At 45.1% G+C, this 20,147-nt stretch overlaps 1 protein-coding gene across 1 annotated transcript; it reads left to right on the plus strand.

The window, feature by feature from the left end:
• Positions 1-17,422: 17,422 nt before the first annotated feature.
• Positions 17,423-17,816, plus strand: LOC119248670 (60S ribosomal protein L28-like). The gene is given in 2 exon segments (XM_037515544.1): positions 17,423-17,577; positions 17,579-17,816. Coding segments are annotated over 2 exon segments (393 nt in total).
• Positions 17,817-20,147: the final 2,331 nt, after the last annotated feature.

The following is a 20,147-nucleotide window of genomic DNA, read 5'->3' on the forward strand; positions in this document are numbered from 1 at the left end:
TGAAGGCTTTAAAAGCTGGAGCAGCAGACTCTTGTGTTCTCTTGGAGGGTGGTGTTAGCTTGATCTGTGGTCCCTGCCTTAGGATCTGCCTAAGGATCTGTCTGGTCCTGGTGCTCCTGATCAACCACCAGCTGCATCCATATGTTTGGCCTCTGGGCTCAGGCTTCTGATCAGTGGGCCACCCCCTCTTCTATGTGTGCTGTTGGCTCCAGGTTCTCATTGGGGGACTGGCTGCCATGTTCCAGGTGTGACGGGGCTTCCCTTGCCCTCTCGGCATCTGCTCAGTGTACGAGGCTTCTGGCTTGGACTCTGCAACACAGACATTATCCGAGGTGGGACAGACTGCATCAGCCTTGTGCTGGCCAATAATTCTTCTCTTTCTCTCCCTCTCTTAACTCTCCCTTTTCTTACTCCCTGTTAACGATCTCTATATTATTGTTTCTGCTTGTGTGTCTGTTTTTGAGTCAAGTCTTACAGTTCTAAGCACTTGGGTGAGGACCCATCCCTTTCCCTGGGGTCTCACGGGCACAGAAGGGGCTCAGGAGTTGTGTCTAGTGGCTGGAGGGTGGCAGACTGGTTTGAGCTGGGGGCAGTGGTGAGGTTGCTGGGTTGGGGAGGTCCCCTTGACCAGGGAGACCAGGCTTGGGGGTGCTCAGCCTCCTTCCTCCTTTATAAAATTGAAGGAGCACTGGAGTTCTTCACCAAAATTGCTTGCTAATTAGCACAATAATCAGTTTTAGTAAACTAGAGCAAGAATTTTATTGCTTAACAAGCCAGGGGTGGGAAGGGTAAACTCAGGAGTACAGTGTGTTCCAAAGCACCTTTTCGCTGGAGGCTGGGAGAGGGAGTTCCTTTGAAAGCAACTGGGAGGCAAGGTTTCCTTCAGAGTTGAGCCATGCATGTGCTTTTTTGTTACATATTTGCACTGCTGGCTTGGCTGCTTCTGTAGAGTGACCTTTAAACAGTAGCAGCTCCTGCAAAAGATCCCACCTAGAAAAGAACAGTAACTGGAAGAATATGCACTCAGTGAAATCTTAAAGGTTTCAAAGGAGTTCAGGGAAGCCACAATGCTGCTTCAGTCCTTCATGTGCTGATTCATTCATTCATTCAGAAAGAAGCCTGGCCTCCATCCTAGTCTGCTGGCCCCAAAGAAGGAAGCAGCAAGGATAGCAATATCAACCATGCTCTTTTATTTTGCTTTCAGTTTGGGGTATAATTTACATATGGTCACATGCACAGATCTTACAAGTACAGTCTGATGAGTTTTGACAAATCCATACACCGTTGCAAGCATCACCCCAATTAAGACAGAGAACATTTCCATTCTCCAGAAAACTCCCTTGGGACCCTTCCCAGTCAATCCTCCACCCCCAGGCAACCATCAATCTGCTTTCCTTCACTATATCTTCGTTTTGCCTGTTCTAGAACTTTCTGTGAATGGAATATTGCAGTTTGTATCTTTAGAGTTTTCCATTTGCTCGGAATGACGGTACTGAGGTGCATTAAGTGAGGTGAAGTACTGTAGAATGTATCAGTGCCTTGTTCCTTTTTTATTACTAGGTGTATTCTTGGTGTGGATGGACCACAGTTTGTTCATCCATTTCCTATGTTTTTTGTTTTTACAGACCTGTGTACAGATAACAATATGGATCTAAGTTTTCTTTCTATTTATTTATTTATTTATTTATACAAGCACTGGGTACAGTCAGAAGCGCGGGAGGGTGAGAGAATTCACCAGAGCCAGAGCAGGGAGCAGAGCAGGCGGAAGGACCCCAGGAGAGGTCTGCGCGCCATGTGGGACCCTCCTCTGGTGGCCGGGGAGCAGCCCGGGATTGAACCTGTGCTGCAGAGGCTGCAGGCAGCTTCGCAACCCAGCGCTCAACCGCTGCGCCACCGGAGAGGCCCTGGATCTAAGTTTTCACAACTCTTGGGTAATTACCTAGGACAGGATTGATGGATGTGGTGGGGAGAGTGGGGGTGTGGGGCGGGTAAGTTTAATTTTCTGCTCTACCATCTTATGCATGTGGCTGCCATCATTGAGGTTACCTACTGGTCCAAAATGGCTGCTGCAGTGGCAGATATTACCTGTATATTCTGGGAAGAAAGAAGAAGGAGGTTGTGTTGGGGACATGCCACCTCTCTGTGCCCTTCTTAAGGAAATTTCCTTGATGTTCCACCTTACAACTTCCACCTATATATCTCATTGCTCCCTAGTTACAGGATAAACTGAGTAACTCAGTCAGAAATTAAGGAAGTAGAGAATTAATGTTGGGTAACAATAAAAGGTCTTTGGGCCCTGCCTGGTGGTGCAGGGGTTAAATATAGTGCTCTCAAGCTATGTCGAGCCACCGCACCCTGCCAGCTGTCCCACACGGTGCAGCAGACCTCTCCTGTCTCCCTGCTGCTCCCCTTAGTGTATTTCAATAGATCTGCCTGTTCTGCTCCCCAATCTCTCTGGTGAATCCTCTCACACACACTCCCCACTTCTGGCTTACACCCCAGTTCTTGTATGTATAAATAAATAAATATTTATTAAAAAACAATAAAAGTCTTTGTATTCAAATTAAGTCCTATCATGAAAGATCTTTACTATTCAGTTTCTTGGACTCTATCCTCAGGGCAGTAGGGAGCCATGGGAGGGTATGGAGCAAGGGAGGATATATAGATTCTAGCTCAGCAATCGCTTTTTTTTTTTAAAGATTTATTTATTTATGCATACAAGAACTGGGATACAGGCCAGAGGTGCAGGGGGTGAGAGGATTCACCAGAGACAGTGGGGAACAGAACAGGGAGATTGACTGAAGTACACTGCTGAAGGGAGTAGCGGGCGAGACAGGAGCGGTCTGCTGCGCCATGTAGACAGCTCCATGGCCAGGGATTGAACTCATGCTACAATGGCTGCTGACAACTTCACAGTGCTGTGCTCAACCCCTCGCCCCACTAGGGAGGCCCCAGCAATCACTTTAAAAAAAAAAAATATTTATTTATTTATTTATTTATACAAGTACCAGGGTATAGGCCAGATTCGTGGGAGGGTGAGAGGATTCACCAGAGACAGAGTGGGGAACAGAACAGGCAGACTGTCGAAATACACTGCTGAGGGGAGCAGCGGGTGAGACAGGAGCTCTCTGCCTCGCCATGTGGGACCCTCGCCAGCCAGCCGGGATGGTACTGGCGCTGCAGAGGCTGCGGACAGCTTCACAGGGCTGCGCTCAACCACCTGCGCCACCAGGGGAGGCCCACCCAGCAATCACTTTTAACAGATGCCTTTCTTGACCCCTTTATTATATGTTCTCATAGAAGCTGGTAAGTTTCTTTCAAAGCACTTAGTTTCAGTTTGCCATTCTATTAAGTAGTGTGATTGTCAATCTCTCCTCCTCCACTACACTGTATATATCATGCAGTCAGGGTCTGTGTTAGCTTTGTCTAGTATTGTGTTCCAAGAAGCTAGTTTAATATTCATCGAAAAAATGAATGCCATACACTAGAATCTTTGTGTAAGAGACAACTTATGCTTTCTTTCCCATTTGGGCCCAAAAGAATGGCTCCCACAAAGAAGGGTGATGAGAAGGGTCATTCTGCCAACAACAAATGAACACACAATACACCCATCAACATTCACAAGTGCATCCGTGGAGTAGGTTTCAAAAACATGCACTCAGAGAGATCCAGAAACTTTCCATAAAGGAGATGGGCCTCCAGATGTGCGCATTGACTCCAGATGTGCAATTCACAGCAGGAAACTCCCATACCATATCCATGTACAGTTGTCCAGAAAACGTAATGAGCTTGAAGATTCAACAAACAAGCTGTATATGTTGGTTACCTGTGTACCTGTCATCAATTTCAAATATCTACAAATAGTCAATGTGGATGAGAACTAACAACTAGTTGTCGAAAAAGATACATAACCACACACTCAAAAAAAAGGTAAAAAGAAAACTCCATTTTTTTTTAAGATTTATTTATTTATTTATACAAGCACTGGGTACAGTCAGAAGCGTGGGAGGGTGAGAGAATTCACCAGAGCCAAAGGGGAGAGCAGAGCAGGCAGACTGATGAAGTACACTGCCAAGGGGAGCAGCGGGCGTCAGGAGAGGTCTGCGCGCCATGTGGGACCCTCGCCTGGCAACCGGGGATTGAACTGGCTCTGTGGAAGCTGCGGGCAGTTTTGCAGTCCAGTGCTCAACCGCTGTGCCACCGGGGAGGCCCAAAAACTCCATCTTAACTCATATCTTAACTCGCCTAACTCTCTTGCAGGGGCTCTTGCTCAAGGCTTCCAGGAACTGTCAAAAGGTTTGTCGATAGAATTTATGGGTTCCATGAACTGGGATAAGAAAAAAAATATGTGGGCCTCCCTCATGGTGCAAGAGGTTAAGCACTGCACTATGAATCAATCCACAGCCTCTGCAGCACAAGTTCGATCGCAGGCCGGCCAGGGAGCAACCCACATGGCGCAGTAGACCTCTCCTGTCTCATCCGCTGCTCCCCTCAGCAGTGTGTCTCAGTCAGCCTGTCTGTTCTGTTCCCACTTTGTCTCTGGTAAATTCTCTCACTCTCTGCATCTCGGACCTGTAACCAAGCCGTTGTATGCATAAATAAATAAAACTTTAAATAAGAAAAAAAAGAAATCCTTTGTTTGAATAATCTCCAAATGAAATCTAGCATTTCTTTCCATTTGTGCAATAGAAATTGTGCCGGGGACCAGCCTCTGGCAAAATGTCGTGTCAGGGGTTCCTGGAAGGATGAGACGGTGTCGGTGAAAACGAAAGGGCTGAGGGGAAGGGGATGAGGTAGAATGAGGAGACACTGACACTTGGTGAGGTGCTAGTATCTCCTGCTGAGAGACTCAGCAGGTCTTTATTTATTCATTTTTAGTAAGCAGAAAAAAAAATACATTGTCATGTGTAAAGCAGAAACAATTAGTGTATTTTATTCCCATGGACTACTGACTCCCTATCAGCTAAAGCCTCAGCATCCAAAGACTATTTTATTCACCTGGCCTTCAGCTGGAGACCAGCTGCTGCTCAGCTATCAGAACTTTTTCTACCTACAAACTTCTTAATACAGTCAACTTCATTTAAAAACTTTCCTAAGAAACTTCTAAATAAAAAGGAACTTCTAAAAAAGCAAAAGAAGGATATACTATAATAGTTGTGCTGTTTTGCTTGTCAGATATGTACAATAAATCATCTCCCATTGTCAAGTGGGCCAAATTGTTTAATAACTAATATCTAAACAGGTAATTTTCCGTGCCAATTGCTTGCAGTCTACTGATACATATAATTTATTGCCTAATGTACTTTTCTGATAAATTTTTCTCTTTTTATGACCAAGAACAAAAAATGAAGGAATGTTAGATCTTCAGCCCCATGGTGTGAGGCACAAGGAATCTTCAGCCCCACGGTGTGAGGCCCTTTACTTTCAGTGCTTGCCAGTGTCTTATCTGGCTGGGGCATCAGCCTCCTGCAGCAAAATTGTTTTTCAAAGATGATGCCAATAACAGCTCCCATTTCACCTGCTCTTTCAGGCCTTGCCACTCCCCATTAGGAGATGAAACCCTAGAAACCAGATGATTACCTCGACAATAGAGTTCAATGCTATGTGACCTCTGAGACTAGGTCCTCAAAGTGTCATGCACTTCCACCTTGTTCTCTTGGGACTAACTCATCGAGAACTCAGCCTCCATTCTGTGAGGAAGCCCAAGTGCCCATGGGGAAGCCCACAGAGAAAGGACCTCCTGCCCTAGGCAAGCACTTAGCCAAAGCCAACACCAACTTGTCAGGCATGTGAGTGAGTCATCTGAGGAACTGTCCAGTGTTGCTTCATGAATCAAGGATGAGCTGTTTCCACTGAGCCACACCCATGTTTCAGATTTGAGAAGAAAATAAATGATTGCTATTGTTTTAAGTCACTACGTTTTGTTGTAGTTCATTACATAGCAAAAGTTAACTCATACGATTATGAATGTAGGTTAACAAACCACAGCAGCAATACTTGTGACTGTTTATTCTGGAATTTATTATTCTAGTGATAGAAATCACAGATATTACCTAATCACATCATAGATATTGTTAGAGATACTTGAAATATTGTTTACCCTTCCTGCCATTTTGAAATCAGTTACTAGACCTGTTAGTAGTTCTTGTTATTAATATGTTAATAATAAATTAATAAAGAATTATATAACATCAAAAATGTACCTTTTAGGGCCTCCCTGGTGGTGCAAGGGGTTAAGATGCAACCTATGAAACTATCTGCAGCCACTGCAGCACAAGTTTGATCCCCAGCCAGGGAGCAACCCACATAGCGCAGCAGACCTCTCCTGACTTACTCGCTGCTCCTCTCAGCAGTGTATTTCAGTACATCTGCCTGTTCTGTTCCCTACTCTGTCTCTGGTGAATCCTCTCACCCCCCCACACCTCTGGCCTGTACTCCAGTTCTTTTTTTTAAAGATTTATTTATTTTATTTATACAAGCCCTGGGTATAGTCAGAAGTGCGGGAGGGTGAAAGAATTCACCAGGGCCAGAGAGGGGACCAGAACAGGCAGACTGACGAAATACACTGCTGAGGGGAGCTGCACAGGAGAAGTCCGCGCCATGTGGGACCCTTGCCGGCGGACAGGGATTGAACCGGCGCTGCAGAGGCTGCGGGCAGCTTCACAGCCCATTGCTCAACCGCTGCACCACCAGGGGAGGCCCTGTACCCCAGTTCTTGTATGCATAAATAAATAAATCTTTAAAAAAATGTACCTATTTTGAAAACTGTGTTTTAGTTGGCTCATTTTGTACTACTACAGATTTTCTTTTATGCATCTAAACATTATTTCAGAAGGTATTGTCCAAAATTTCAAAAACACTTAAAAACATGATCCATATAAAAAATAATAAACCCATATAAAAGATTTATGTAACACATTAAAGAGTGGACCAAAAAAAAAGACAGACCTTGTTCAAGGGAAGATATGAGAGACAAATGGATAGATATATAGGTAGTGAAACAGAATTCTAGCACAGAATTGATAGAGTTGGAGACAAAAACAGCGAATAACCTTCAGGACAAAAACAGTCATTTCACTGTACGGCTTTTAAACAAATTAACATCTAACTTTAGAGAGTGGGGGCCCTTAATGAATAAAACAGGAAGTCAAAGTATAAAGTAGTAATTAAACATACCCCTAGTATAAGAGTTGGCAACTTGGGACCTCCCTGGTGGCGCCAGGTGTTAAGTCTCAGCATTGTGACGTTATCAACAGTTCAATCCCCCTAGCCAGGGAGCTGACCCACATGGCACAGCAGACCTCTCCTGCCTCACCAGCTGCTCCCCTCAACAGTGTATTTCAGTAGATCTGCCTGTTCTGCTCCCCACTCTGTCTCTGTGAATTCTCTCACCACCCTTTCCCCGCCCCCACACACACACCTCTGGCCTGCACCCCAGGTCTTGTATGCATATATAAATCTTAAAAAAATAAATAAATCTTAAAATAAATCTTAAAATAAAATAAATTTGGGCCTCCCCGGTGGCGCAGCAGTTGAGCGCTGGGTTGTGAAGCTGCCCGCAGCCTCTGCAGCGACGGTTCGATCCCCAGCTGCTCCCTGGCCACGGGAGGAGGGTCCCACATGGCGCGCAGACCTCTCCTGCCTCGCTCGCTGCTCTCCTCAGCAGTGTACTTCGGTCCTTCTGCCTGCTCTGCTCCCTGCTCTGGCTCTGGTGAATTCTCTCACCCTCCCGCGCTTCTGACTGTACCCAGCACTTGTATGTATAAATAAATAAATAAACAAACAAACAAACAAATAAATAAACCTTAAAAATAAAATAAAATAAATTTATTTTAAATAAATCTTAAAATAAATCTTTAAAAAAAGGAAAAGATTTGGCAAATTATGGCCCACTGGCAGTATCTAGCCCACTGCCTGTTTTGCAAATAAAGTTGTTTTTTTTTAGATTTTTATTTATTTATTTATACAAGCACTGGGTACAGTCAGAAGCGCGGGAGGGTGAGAGAATTCACCAGAGCCAGAGCGGGGAACAGAACAGGCAGACCAACGAAATACACTGCTGAGGGGAGCAGCGAGAGAGGCAGGAGAGGTCTGCGTGCCATGTGGGACTCTTGCCGGTGGCTGGGGATCGAACCGGCGCTGCAGAGGCTGCGGGCAGTTTCTCAGCCCATTGCTCAACCGCTGCACCACCAGGGGAGGCCCGCAAATAAAGTTTTGTTGGCACAAAGTCACGCCCATTTGTTCATATATTGTCTATAGCCCTTTCTGCACACCAGCAGAGGTGAGCCATTATGACAAAGACCATATGACTGCAAAGCTTATATTTATCTGGACCCCCCAGAAAAGAAAATTGCTAACTCACGAGAGTGTTAAGTGACCCTTAGGTGGGCTTATTATTGCTCTTGAGCTGCACCGTCCATATGATGGCCTCCAACTACTTAGCTATTTAAATTTATGTAGAAGGGGGGGCCTCCCCGGTGGCGCAGCGGTTGAGCACTGGGTTGCGACCTCTGCGGCGCCGGTTCGATCCCCGGCTGCTCCCCGGCCACCGGAGGAGGGTCCCACATGGCGCGCAGACCTCCCCTGCCGCCCGCTGCGACCGCACCCAGTGCATGCATAAACAAAACAAATAAATAAATAAATAAAACATGCCTCTTAAAAAAAATAATAAAATATCTTCATCTAAAAATAAATAAATAAATAAATTTATGTAGAAGGAAATGAAATGGAAAAAAAGAATTTCCTGAATTGTACTCTTCATATTTCAAGAGTTCAATAGCCCCATGTGACTACTGGCTTTTGAAGAACTCAGATCAAGAATATTTGGAGGGTGGGGAGGGGAAAGGAGGGATTGGGGTCAAAATCAGAGGGTTGCAATTGTACGGGGAATATAAAAATTAAAAAAAAAATAAGAAGAATATTTGGGACCTCGCCTGGTGGCTCAGCGGTTGAGCGCTGGGCTGTGAAGCTGCCTGCAGCCTCTGAAGCGTGGGTTCGATCCCTGGCTGCCGGCGAGGGTCCCACATGGCACGCAGACCTCTCCTGCTGCGCTCGCTGCTCCCCTGAACAGTATATTTTGTCAGTCTGCCTGTTCTGCTCCCTGCTCTGGCTCTGGTGAATTCTCTCACCCTCCCGCGCTTCTGACTGTACCCAGTGCTTGTATAAATAAATAAATAAATCTTAGGGAAAAAAGAATATTTGCCTCTGGCTTCCCTGGTGGCACGGGGTGAAGGACAGCGCTATCGAGCTGTTGACAGTCACTGTAGCACGAGTTGGATCCTTAGCTGGCCAGGGAGAAACCCACATGACGCAGGAGAGAAACCCACTTGATGCAGTAGACCTCTCCTGTCTCGCCCACTGCTTCCCTCAGGAGTGTATTTTAGTAGATCTGCCTGTTCTGCTCCCCACTCTGGTGAATCTTTTCATCCCTTGCACCTTTGGACTGTACCCCAATTCTTGTATGCATAAATAAATCTTTTTTTTTAAAAAAAGAATATTTGCCTGCTTGCAACAAATTTTATGGGAAAGCACTGATGTATGATATAACAATGAAAACACACACTCTTGCCTCAACTCCCTTTCTTAACCAGCCCACCAAAGAAGTGTGTTTTAGTTACTCATCACTGTGTAACAAACCAATCCAAACTTAACGGGTTAAATAACCTTGATTTACTATGACACTACAGTTACGTGTCCTTTTAACCACATTTGGGTCAGCAGTGAATCACGTATATGACAGTGTTCCTAGACTCTACCATCTAGCCAGCGTGTGTAGCAAGCTCTACCATTTTGGTAAGTTTGTATAATTACACTCCATGATGTTTATACAATGATTAAATTGACTAATGATGCTTTCCATTGTTAAATGATGCCTGACTCTATGTGTTGACTGCAGCTCTCCGAGGCGGTTATTCTACTGGTCTCATTTCACTTTGAGTGGCTCATGTTGGAACCTGGTGGCTGGGACTGGAATGTCCAAGATGGCTTTACTTGCATGTCAGCATCTTGGTGGTGTGACTACAAGACAATGGTCTCTTACCATCTGGTCTCTTTATGTGACTGCTTGGATTCCAAGGGGAGGTGTCCCAAGAGGACAAATTCCAATGTGCTAGGGGCAATGAAAAATGTTCGAAATTTCTGGAAAAGTCCTATGGTCAATTCAGTGACCCCATGGAGGTGACTGACTCTGGCACTGAATTTCCATCTGTTGTGTGAACAAAATTGCTCCCATTGAATCTATATTGCGTTGATCTAGGTAATGTCTTTTTTTTTTTTAAACTTTTTTTTTTTTAATAGAGGCATGTTTTATTTATTTATTTGTTTGTTTGTTTGTTTTGTTTATACAAGCACTGGGTACAGTCAGAAGCGCGGGAGGGTGAGAGAATTCACCAGAGCCAGAGCGGGGAGCAGAACAGGCAGAAGGACCAAAGTACACTGCTGAGGGGAGCAGCGGGCGGCAGGAGAGGTCTGCGCGCCATGTGGGACCCTCCTCTGGTGGCCGGGGAGCAGCCGGGGATCGAACCGGCACTGCAGAGGCTGCGGGCAGCTTCGCAACCCAGCGCTCAACCGCTGTGCCACCAGGGAGGCCCGATCTAGGTAATGTCTTGTGCTTGTGCAGCTGGAGCTGGATGGGTCCTGGGGTGGCTCCCATAAGCTTCCTACCTGGGTGACAGGCCAGCTCCTCACTAGTAAGGTTTTGGAGGGGAGGGATTTACAGATGACTCCCTTGTCATCTGAGGAGTCTCTCCAGATATGAGCTTCTTGCTCCAGCATCACAGGCTCGCCCATTCTTTATGTCCCCGCAGTCTCCCTGGAATCTCTTCTTAGAAATCTATGGTGTATGCCCTGGTCCAGGCTTTAGAAATTCAGAAGTCAAAACTGGACTCCTTCTTTGTCTGCATTCTATCATACATCTATTCCCTGAGTCATCGCTCCAGAAAGCCCTAGTTGTTGCCCAAGTGGGTGGGTAAACAGCAGGGAACATTTGTGTAACAGTCACCCGTGGCTTCATAACAAATCACCCTCAAGTTCCAAACAGTCACCCATTATTATCTCATGATTTTTGGACCCAGGGACTTGGGGGCAATCAGTTGGTTGCACACATCTGGCTCAAGCTCTTTCATGTGGTTGTATTCTGATGTCAGCTGCAGCTGCACTCATCCAAAGATCTGGCTGGAGCTAAATGCTCTGCATCCAAGCTCACTCATTCACATGGTTGTCATGTTGTAGCTGGTAAAGTGATCCTCTCCACAAAAGCTTTTCTGCACAGCTGCTTCAGGGTCCTCCCAACATGGCGCTGGCTTCCCTTATAGCAAGTGCTTCAAGACAGCCCAGGGGAAACCCAGCCTTGGAAGTCATCCACCATTACTTCTGCCATAGTCTTCTGGTCCCATTTGCCAGCTTTGATTCAAGAGGGAGGTTCCTACACAAAGACATGACAACTAGGCAATTGGGGACCGTCTTGGAAGCTGCCTGATGCAATCTGGAATCAATATTAAATGATCATTCAGCCTTGTTTTTCTGTGACACCAGACTTAGCTTTCAAAGCTGTGGTTGAAATGCTCCCCACTGGCTGATGATATACTTGACAGTCCCTGGGACACTTACCAGAAGGGACTAGAAAAAACAGAAAACATCCAAAGAGCTTTACTAAAGTGATTTAACTAGTGAATTTAAAATGTATCTAGGGAAAAATATACAAAATACAGATAATAATTCCTAACACATTCAAGGAAAACCTCATAGCTGAGACAAACTTTCCCAGGGAATGCTAAGGAACAGATATTTCCAAGCTCCAGTATTTATCATGTTATATATCAAGCAAACTCATCCACCTTTGCACAATTTTTAAGGGCAAGATAAAGAAAGATGGCTTGCTAAAGGATAAATACAGGCCCATTTTATTTATTTTTTAAAGATTTATTTTTATTTATTTGTGCCTATAAGAACTGGGGTGTAGGCCAGAGGTGTGGAGGGTGAGAGAATTCACAGGAGACAAAGTGGGGGGCAGAACAGGCAGATTTATTGAAATACATTGCTGAGGGAAGCAGCAGGGAGACAGGAGAGGTCTGTTGTGCCATGTGGGTCAGCTTCCTGGTCGGGGATCGAACTCGTGCTGCAGCTGGCTATAGCTTGATAGCGCTGAGATTTTAACCCCTGCGCCACCTGGGAGGCCCCCCATTTTATTTTTAGATATAGAAAAACATCCTCAACAAATGTTACTTAAGCCAAATCCAGGAAAAAAATGGAACAAAAAATAAAAACTAATGGAAGTTAATGAACATCCCAAGGATGCTGAGGTTAAGGGGTTCAGGGGAGAAGGGGAAGAAGGTCAAGGAGACACGAGGGATATTGGTGGGGAGAAAAATAAAATTAATAAGAAGAGTCTACAGCCCTAGAATGAAGAGAATGAAGAGTGGTGGGTTTTGTTATAGACCTTTAGCATAAAAAGAAAAAAGGAGCATGTTGATGACCATCTGCTGGTTTGCCAGAGGCATCCCATAAGGATACTGTTCAGAGCTGGCAGTGAAAATGTGATTACCAGATAGCAGAAATTATGGTCATGATTACCGCAAAGGAGGGGCAGGCTGAAGGGATGGACTCTTGTTTGTTTTGTTCCTAAATATTAGCACTGGTAATCCACATGTCTATTCAGAATTAATCCATTAAGCTGTAAGGTTCTGAAATGTGTGCTCTTTTACATGTACATTGTAGTCTAATAAAAACTAAAAACATCATGCCAGGGAAGCAAATCATCAAACAGTCACCTAAGTAGCATCTCGGCCTCAGGTTTTTTGGAAGTGGAATTTCCTGATGGTTAAGTACCTGAGTAACTGCATTTGAATCTCAACTGTGCTACCAAGGCTGTGTGGCTTTGGGCAAGTTGCTTAACCTCTCTGATACTCCATGGTACAGCAATGACATGAAGATAACACCTAGCAGGTAACACCTAGCAGGCAAAAATGCTTTCGATGAAGAGAATGAAACGTTTAGTAGATGAATGTCACAGAGCAGACGTTCAGTACATGGTATTACTATTCCTTTTGCCCCAGATGTGACAAATGAGTAAAAAATTAATAAAAAATGGGCAAAAGAGGGCCTCCCCGGTGGCGCAGTGGTTGAGCGCTGGGTTGCAAAGCTGCCCGCAGCCTCTGCAGCACCGGTTCGATCCCCGGCTGCTCCCCGGCCACCGGAGGAGGGTCCCACATGGCGCGCAGACCTCTCCTGCCGCCCGCTGCTCCCCTCAGCAGTGTACTTCGGTCCTTCTGCCTGCTCTGCTCCCCGCTCTGGCTCTGGTGAATTCTCTCACCGTCCCGCGCTTCTGACTGTACCCAGTGCTTGTATAAATAAATAAATAATAAATCTTTAAAAAAAAAAAAATGGGCAAAGGACAGGAACAGATAAGTAACAGGCAGAATGACAGCAGATCACAAACTTGTAGCGAGGCATCTATTCTCATGATTAACTACCTTATTAGTACACATCACTCTTGGAAATAACCTATGGTCTATTGTATTTATTTTTTTGTTTACTGTCCATCTTTCCTTCCCTCCCCACGAGAGCATGTATTTTTTTTTGTAGGTTGCTGCATTTCTAGCACCTTGCACAGTGGTAGTCATGTAGCTGTTACTTAACAAGTTAATAATATATTGATAAAGGACAGGCCTATCATATCTTAGGTGCTCAGTGCATACTATTGACCAGGAAGGAATATATAAATGAAAATGAGATTCAACCTTTCACTTATCCATTAGCCAAGCTCTAAGAAAATGATTACATTCAAGGATCGCAAGGCTGCTGCTGGATTGTGTTTATGGTGAATGAGAAGAAATTGCTTCAATCTTTCTAGAACCTGACTTGGCTTCTAGAATAACTCTTACCCAGTCATTCCATTTTGGGGACTCTTGTACTAAGGAAATAACATACAAGTTGTTCACAAGTCTAAACACAAAGATTTTCTCTATTGCATTGTTGGAATCAAAATTGGATGTAGGGCCTTCCTGGTGGCACAAGGGGTTAAGATGCAACCTATGAAGCTAACCGCAGCCATTGCAGCATGAGTTAGATCCCCTGCTGGCCAGGGAGAAACACACATGGCACAGCAAACCTCTCCTGACTCGTCTGCTGCTCCCCTCAGCAGTATATTTCCGTCGATCTGCCTGTTCTGTTTCCCACTCTGTCTCTGGTGAATCCTCTCACTCCCCACATCACTGGCCTGTACCTCAGTTCTTGTATGCATAAATAAATCTTTTAAAAAATGGATATAATAAATATCTATCATAAACTTTGTATATTTATCATAAGCTTTAGGGGAGAGGCTCTGTCAATTGTGGAATAACAATGTTATGAGATATTATGCAATCACTGCCAAAGAAACTGGAAAATGTTTTCAGGACTTAATAAGCAAAAATAAATAGGAAGCGAAAATGCCGTGTCATATCCTCTCTCAAGAAATGAGGAAAACTCCCTAATTTTTCACTGATTGGAAGGATCTGCAGCAAGCAGAGTTTTCATTTTCCATTTTTGACTTATCTGTAGTTCCAAACTCTCTACACAAACATGGATGTGATTTATTTGGGTGAACACAAGGAAAGAAAATAATTTGCATTGCAAAGAGTTTACTTCCTTGGACAGGTCAGGGGTTGGGTTTTGGAGGAGGTGAAACTCTTCCAAAATGCAGACAGAAAAAAAGAACACAACAACAACAAAACAAAATGCAGACAAGGCGCTAGACACAGCCCCAACTATCCCAGTGGAAATTTGGAAATGAACCAAATGTCCAACCAACCTTGGGGATTAGGAAATCAGTTATAACGCACCTGCAGCATCTCAGGCTGGTGTGAAAAGTTATGTTCCAGAAGAGCTCAAAGCCCTATGGGAAATGTTTATCTCTGTTTAAATCACATGTGAGACAACAAGGTCTAAAATGATGTAGGCAGTATCATCCTCTTTGTTTATATCCCAATGTCAAGGACCCCACGCAAATGAACTCTGGAATCTTCAGACCTTGCCCTGTGTGCCTCTTCATGTGGCTTTTTGTCTCTGTCTTTTGTAATAATATTTGTAATAAACTGATAAGCATAAAAGGATTTCCTTGAGTTCTGTGAGCCATTTAGCAAATACTTGAACCTGAAGAGGGGTCCCAGAGCCCTCTGTCTGTAATTGGACAGTCAGAAATCCAGGTGACAATCTGGGATTTGGAGCTGGTGTCTGAGTGGGGGTCAGTCTAGTGGGACTGAGTTCTTAAACTGAGGTGTTACGTTCAGGCCTTCGGCATTCAAAGGGTATCAGCTTGATTTCTAATAGTGTTGTGCATGGGTCAATGTGTGTGTGGAGAAATCCACACATTTCGTGTCAGAAGCATTGAGCAGGGCAAGTTTTCTTTTAGCTCTTCTTCTTTTTTTTTTTTTTTTTTTTAAGATTTATTTATTTGTGCTATCAAGAGCTGGGGTACAGGCCAGAGATGTGGGAGGTGAGAGGATCCACCAGAGACAGAGTGGGGAACAGAACAGGCAGACTGACGAAATACCCTGCTGAGGGGAGCAGTGGGTGAGATAGGAGAGGTCTCCCTCGCCATATGGGTTTCTCTCTGGCTGGGGGGATCGAACTCGTGCTGCAGAAACTGTGGATTGCTTCATAGTGCGGTGCTTAACCCCTTGCGCCACCCAGGAGGCCCTACCTCTTCTTTTACCCACATTTTAATATAAAATACTTTACACATACAGAAAAATCAAAAGTATTATACAGTGACTATCACATACCCAGCCATCTAGGCTCATGGCTTTATTCTATTTGCTCAAGGGCCTAACTCATCCATCCATTTATTTTAATTGGGATTTAACTGACAGGTAACTTTGCCCTTAAGGAATACAATATGTTGAGTTGATGCATTTATATATTGCAATATGATTAGCATGTGGACACCTCCATCATACCACATGATTACCAGTTATTTTTAGTGGTGGGAACAATTAAGAACTTTAAAGTTTATGATAGAGTATTATTACTTATCATCACTATGCTGTGCATTAGCTGTCTGGAGAACTTATTTATCCAGAGATTGCAAGATTGTATCCATACTACTTTTACAGGTCAGAATTAAGGAGGATTAATGTAGGTACAGTCATACAATTCCATATAACGAAACTGGTTTTCTTAAAGTACAAAGCTCCATTTTTAAATTTAATGAGCTTATTGCCTTTTTTAAAAAAAGACTTTTTTTTAATCTATGCATACAAGAACTGGGGTGTAGGCCAGAGGTGCGAGGCTGGGGGAGCGAGAAGATTCACCAGAGACAGAGTAGGGAGCAGAACAGGTGGAACTACTGAAATACACTGCTGAGGGGAGCAGCAGGTAAGACAGCAGAGGTCTGCTATGCCATGTAGGTAGCTCCCTGGCTGACAGCTTGATAGTGCTGACTTTAACCCCTGTGCCACCAGGGAGGTCCAAGTTTGTGGCCTTTTTTAAAAAAAACTCTTTGTTGGGCCTCCCTGGTGGCGCAAGGGTTTAAGCACAGCACTATGAAGCAATCCACAGCCATTGCAGCACAAGTTCAATTCCCCTGGCCAGGGAGAAACACACATGGCACAACAGGCCTCTCCTGACTCACCCGCTGCTCCTCTCAGCAGTGTACTTCGGTCAATCTGCCTGTTCTGTTCCTTACTCTGTCTCTGGTGAATCCTCTCACCCCCCACACCTCTGGCCTGTGCCCCAGCTATTGTATGCATAAAATAAAATAAATATTAAAAAAAAAAACCTCTTTGTGCTCTTTGTGGAGTCACGACGGACATACCACAAACTGTATATATTTGAAAGTGTACAATATGGTGGATCTTGATATATGTGTAACCTTGCACACTGATCACCACTGTAAAAATTGTGAATCCATACATCACCCCCAAAGTCCCTTGTGCCCTTTTGTCATTCCTTCTCCCTCCCCCTCCCATCCTCAAGCTTCCAGGGACCTACTTTCTGTTGCTGTAGATTAATCTGTATTTTTTTTAGACTTTTATGTAAATGGAATCACATGGGATGTTCTATTTTGTGTCTGGTTTCTTTTACTCAACAGAATAATTTTGAGTTTCATCTGCATTGTCCCATGCACCTATCATTCATTCTTTTTTTTTTTTTTTATCAGTGACTGACACTATCCACCTGGAGAGAGCATCAGACTCCAAAAGTTAAGCACTCAGACCCCAAGACTACAAGGCTTCCTCCCACCCTGTAACTCAGGTGACAGTCGAAAGTCCAAATTGTCACCTGTGCTTCTGACCAGCTATAGATCAGAGATTCCAGTAACTCCCTCCTTGGGCTAAATTAATTTCCTAAGGCTGCTCACAGGACTGAAAAACATTTTACTTATACTAGATAGAATGAGCCAGTTTCCCCAAATTGAGGTTTGAGTCTAAAGGACAAAGAACGTATGTCCACAATTAAAGCTTATAAAGGGCTTTTTCCCAACAGAGCAGTAAGAGGCGCATCCGCCTTGTCGGTGCATCTGCAATGGATGGTTGTTCGGAGCTGGTCCAGCTTCCTCATCAAGAGAAAGGAGTAAACAGCGCAGAACCCAAACATCTTAAGCCCACAGCTCTTTCCAATACCACGGACTGCTTCAGCGCAAGACTGGATGCAGAGCCCCCGCTGACTGCAAAGGTGTTGTGGTCATCATGATGCAGAGATCCAGCCAGCGAGAGCCCACCACCTCCTACGAGCTGACCACTATCAATAAGAACGCTCTGGCCACCGTCAGCAGCATTCAGTGCTCAACCTGCAAGGCCCAGTGCCGCCCCAACCTGCGCATGGTGCTTGGTGCCTGACCAGCTGCTGCAGTCCCTTGGCAGCTAGGCAGGGCATTGGGGGCCAGCTGCGCCTGCCTCACACTCCTTGTCCCCAGGTCACCATCCTCTTAGCAGGGCCAGTGTCTTCCTGAGCAGCCAGAAACCCCATGATGGTGAAAAGGAAGAGGACCTGCCCCACCAAGAGCTCCTGAGTGCACACATACCTCCCACCAAGAAATAAAGGTGTCAGCCCACTCAAAAAAAAATATACATATATATATATACACACACCATAACTTACAGACAAGGGTCCTAGATGCAGTGGCTCAGGTTGAGGCAGGATCTATACCTGCCACATTTTTTTTTTTACGTCATTTTCATTTTTGCACAATGTATGCATTTTCATCTTGGTTATAGTTCCCATACAATTCCCACCCCCTTTGTTTTGATCCTACTCCCCCCACCCCCCATAGTATGTTTCTGGTTTATAGTTGCTTGCTGATTTTGATTTTTCCTTTATTATAATTAGTCTTTTTCCTGCCGCCACTCTTAAGGGCCTCTTAGAACCCTTCTAAGTGACATCTTCTACTCTGTGACTTCGTGTGGAAGATTCATGATGCCAGATGTCAGGGGGGACATGTCATTTGTTCTTGCCCTACTGACATCAGTAAGCTTGTGCGTGGATCACAAAGGTAGGTTAAATTAATGCACATGAAGGAAATAATGGAGATGTTGACTCTCTTCCCGGGGTAGAGCATGGCCCTAACTGATGTTGCAAGATGGAGTCGCTTTGGTTTTCTTATAGCTGATGTGTTACAAAAAGCTGTAGCTCAGGAACAAACAGGTAGAAGAGATGCAAAGTGCAGGGTATGGGGAAGTGACTGGCGCTTCCATGCCCACTCCGGGGACTCTCCTCTCCCCAAAGCCTTCCATTATTATCCTCCCCACAGCTCTCTCACCCACAGCTGTTCCGCCAGTCCAAGACTGAAAGGTAAGCATAGCTTCTTCACCTGTCTCTGTTCCACATGCCTCCTCTGGCTCTCCATCTGGCTCTCTATCCTTCTGCCTTCCTTCCTCCAGTCTCCTCTCAGCTTCCTCTCCTCCTCAACTCTACCCTCCCTTTGCTGGGGCAGGGAACCTGGAACCTCCCCTTTTCCTGGGGACCACTCTGTGGTCCTTGGCAGCCCTGAGGGCTCACTCCGGGTGAGTCTCTCTAACTTGGGGTTTCTGATTCCTCTGGGCCATGAGAGCAGCAAGAGATGCACAGACAGCCCTCCACTGCTGGAGACCGGCTTCGGCGAACGGGGTTGAGAGAGGAATCCAAAAGATCTGAGAAACAAAAAATGACAGACACAAAATTGAGTTTAAGAGAGGCGGGACCCAGGGAACCTAGGCTTCTCAGTCTGAGTTCAAGTGCCCTGAGTGCCTGGTGCAACTCATTTCCATTGAGACAACACCCCCCACCCCAACCTTTAGGTTAGTTACAAGACAATGATTTTTTTCTCTTGGTATTCAGCATAATCTGGCACACATTCACTGCCATTGCTAAGGTTTCTGTGTTATCAGGTTGTTTTGTTCTCATACTTGTTTCTCCTTCAAACTTAGCTTTGCTGATACAAGGAAGGATATCACTGCCTGGACACAGGCCAGTCCTTCAGCCCATGTTGACCAGTCTTCTAGTCATTACCTTGAAACTTTCCTTGCTTCAGCAATTTACGCCTTAGGCAGTCTCCAACACTCCACCATTGCTCAGTGGATTCTTTTCTGTGGGATTTCTCCTGACTTCCTTTTTTGTTTTAAAGATTGATTTATTTATGCGTACAAGAACTGGGGTACAGGCTAGAGGTGTGGGGAGGTAAGAGGATTCACTAGAGACAGACTAGGGAACAGAACAGGCAGTCTGACTGAAACACACCGCTGAGGGGAGCAGTGGGCAAGACAGGAGAGGTCTGCTGCTCCATGTGGGTAACTCCCTGGCCGGGGATGGAACTTGTGCTGCAGTGGCTGGGGACAGCTTCATAGGTTGCGTCTTAACTCCATGCACTACAAGGGAGGCCCCGATTTCATTTTTTGATTCTTTCTTCTGTAGAGGACAGTCCAGGTTATTTGCAGAGGATTTCTCTTAGAAAAGAATGCCAACTGGCATTTGTAGTTAAGATATTGGAAAACCGGACCTCCCTGGTGGTGCAAGGGGTTAGACGCAGCACTATGAAGCTACCCGAAGCCACTGCAGCAAGAGTTTGATTCCAGGTCAGCCAGGGAGCTACCCACATGGTGCAGCAGACCTCTCCTGACTTGCCCGCTGCTCCCCTCAGCAGTGTATTTCAGTACATCTGCCTGTTCTGCTCCCCACTCTGTCTCTGGGGAATC

This window comes from Talpa occidentalis, unplaced genomic scaffold, assembly GCF_014898055.3.
Source record: "Talpa occidentalis isolate TD23 unplaced genomic scaffold, MPIMG_talOcc4v2.1 talOcc4.17, whole genome shotgun sequence".
NCBI classification, from domain to species: Eukaryota; Metazoa; Chordata; class Mammalia; order Eulipotyphla; family Talpidae; genus Talpa; species Talpa occidentalis.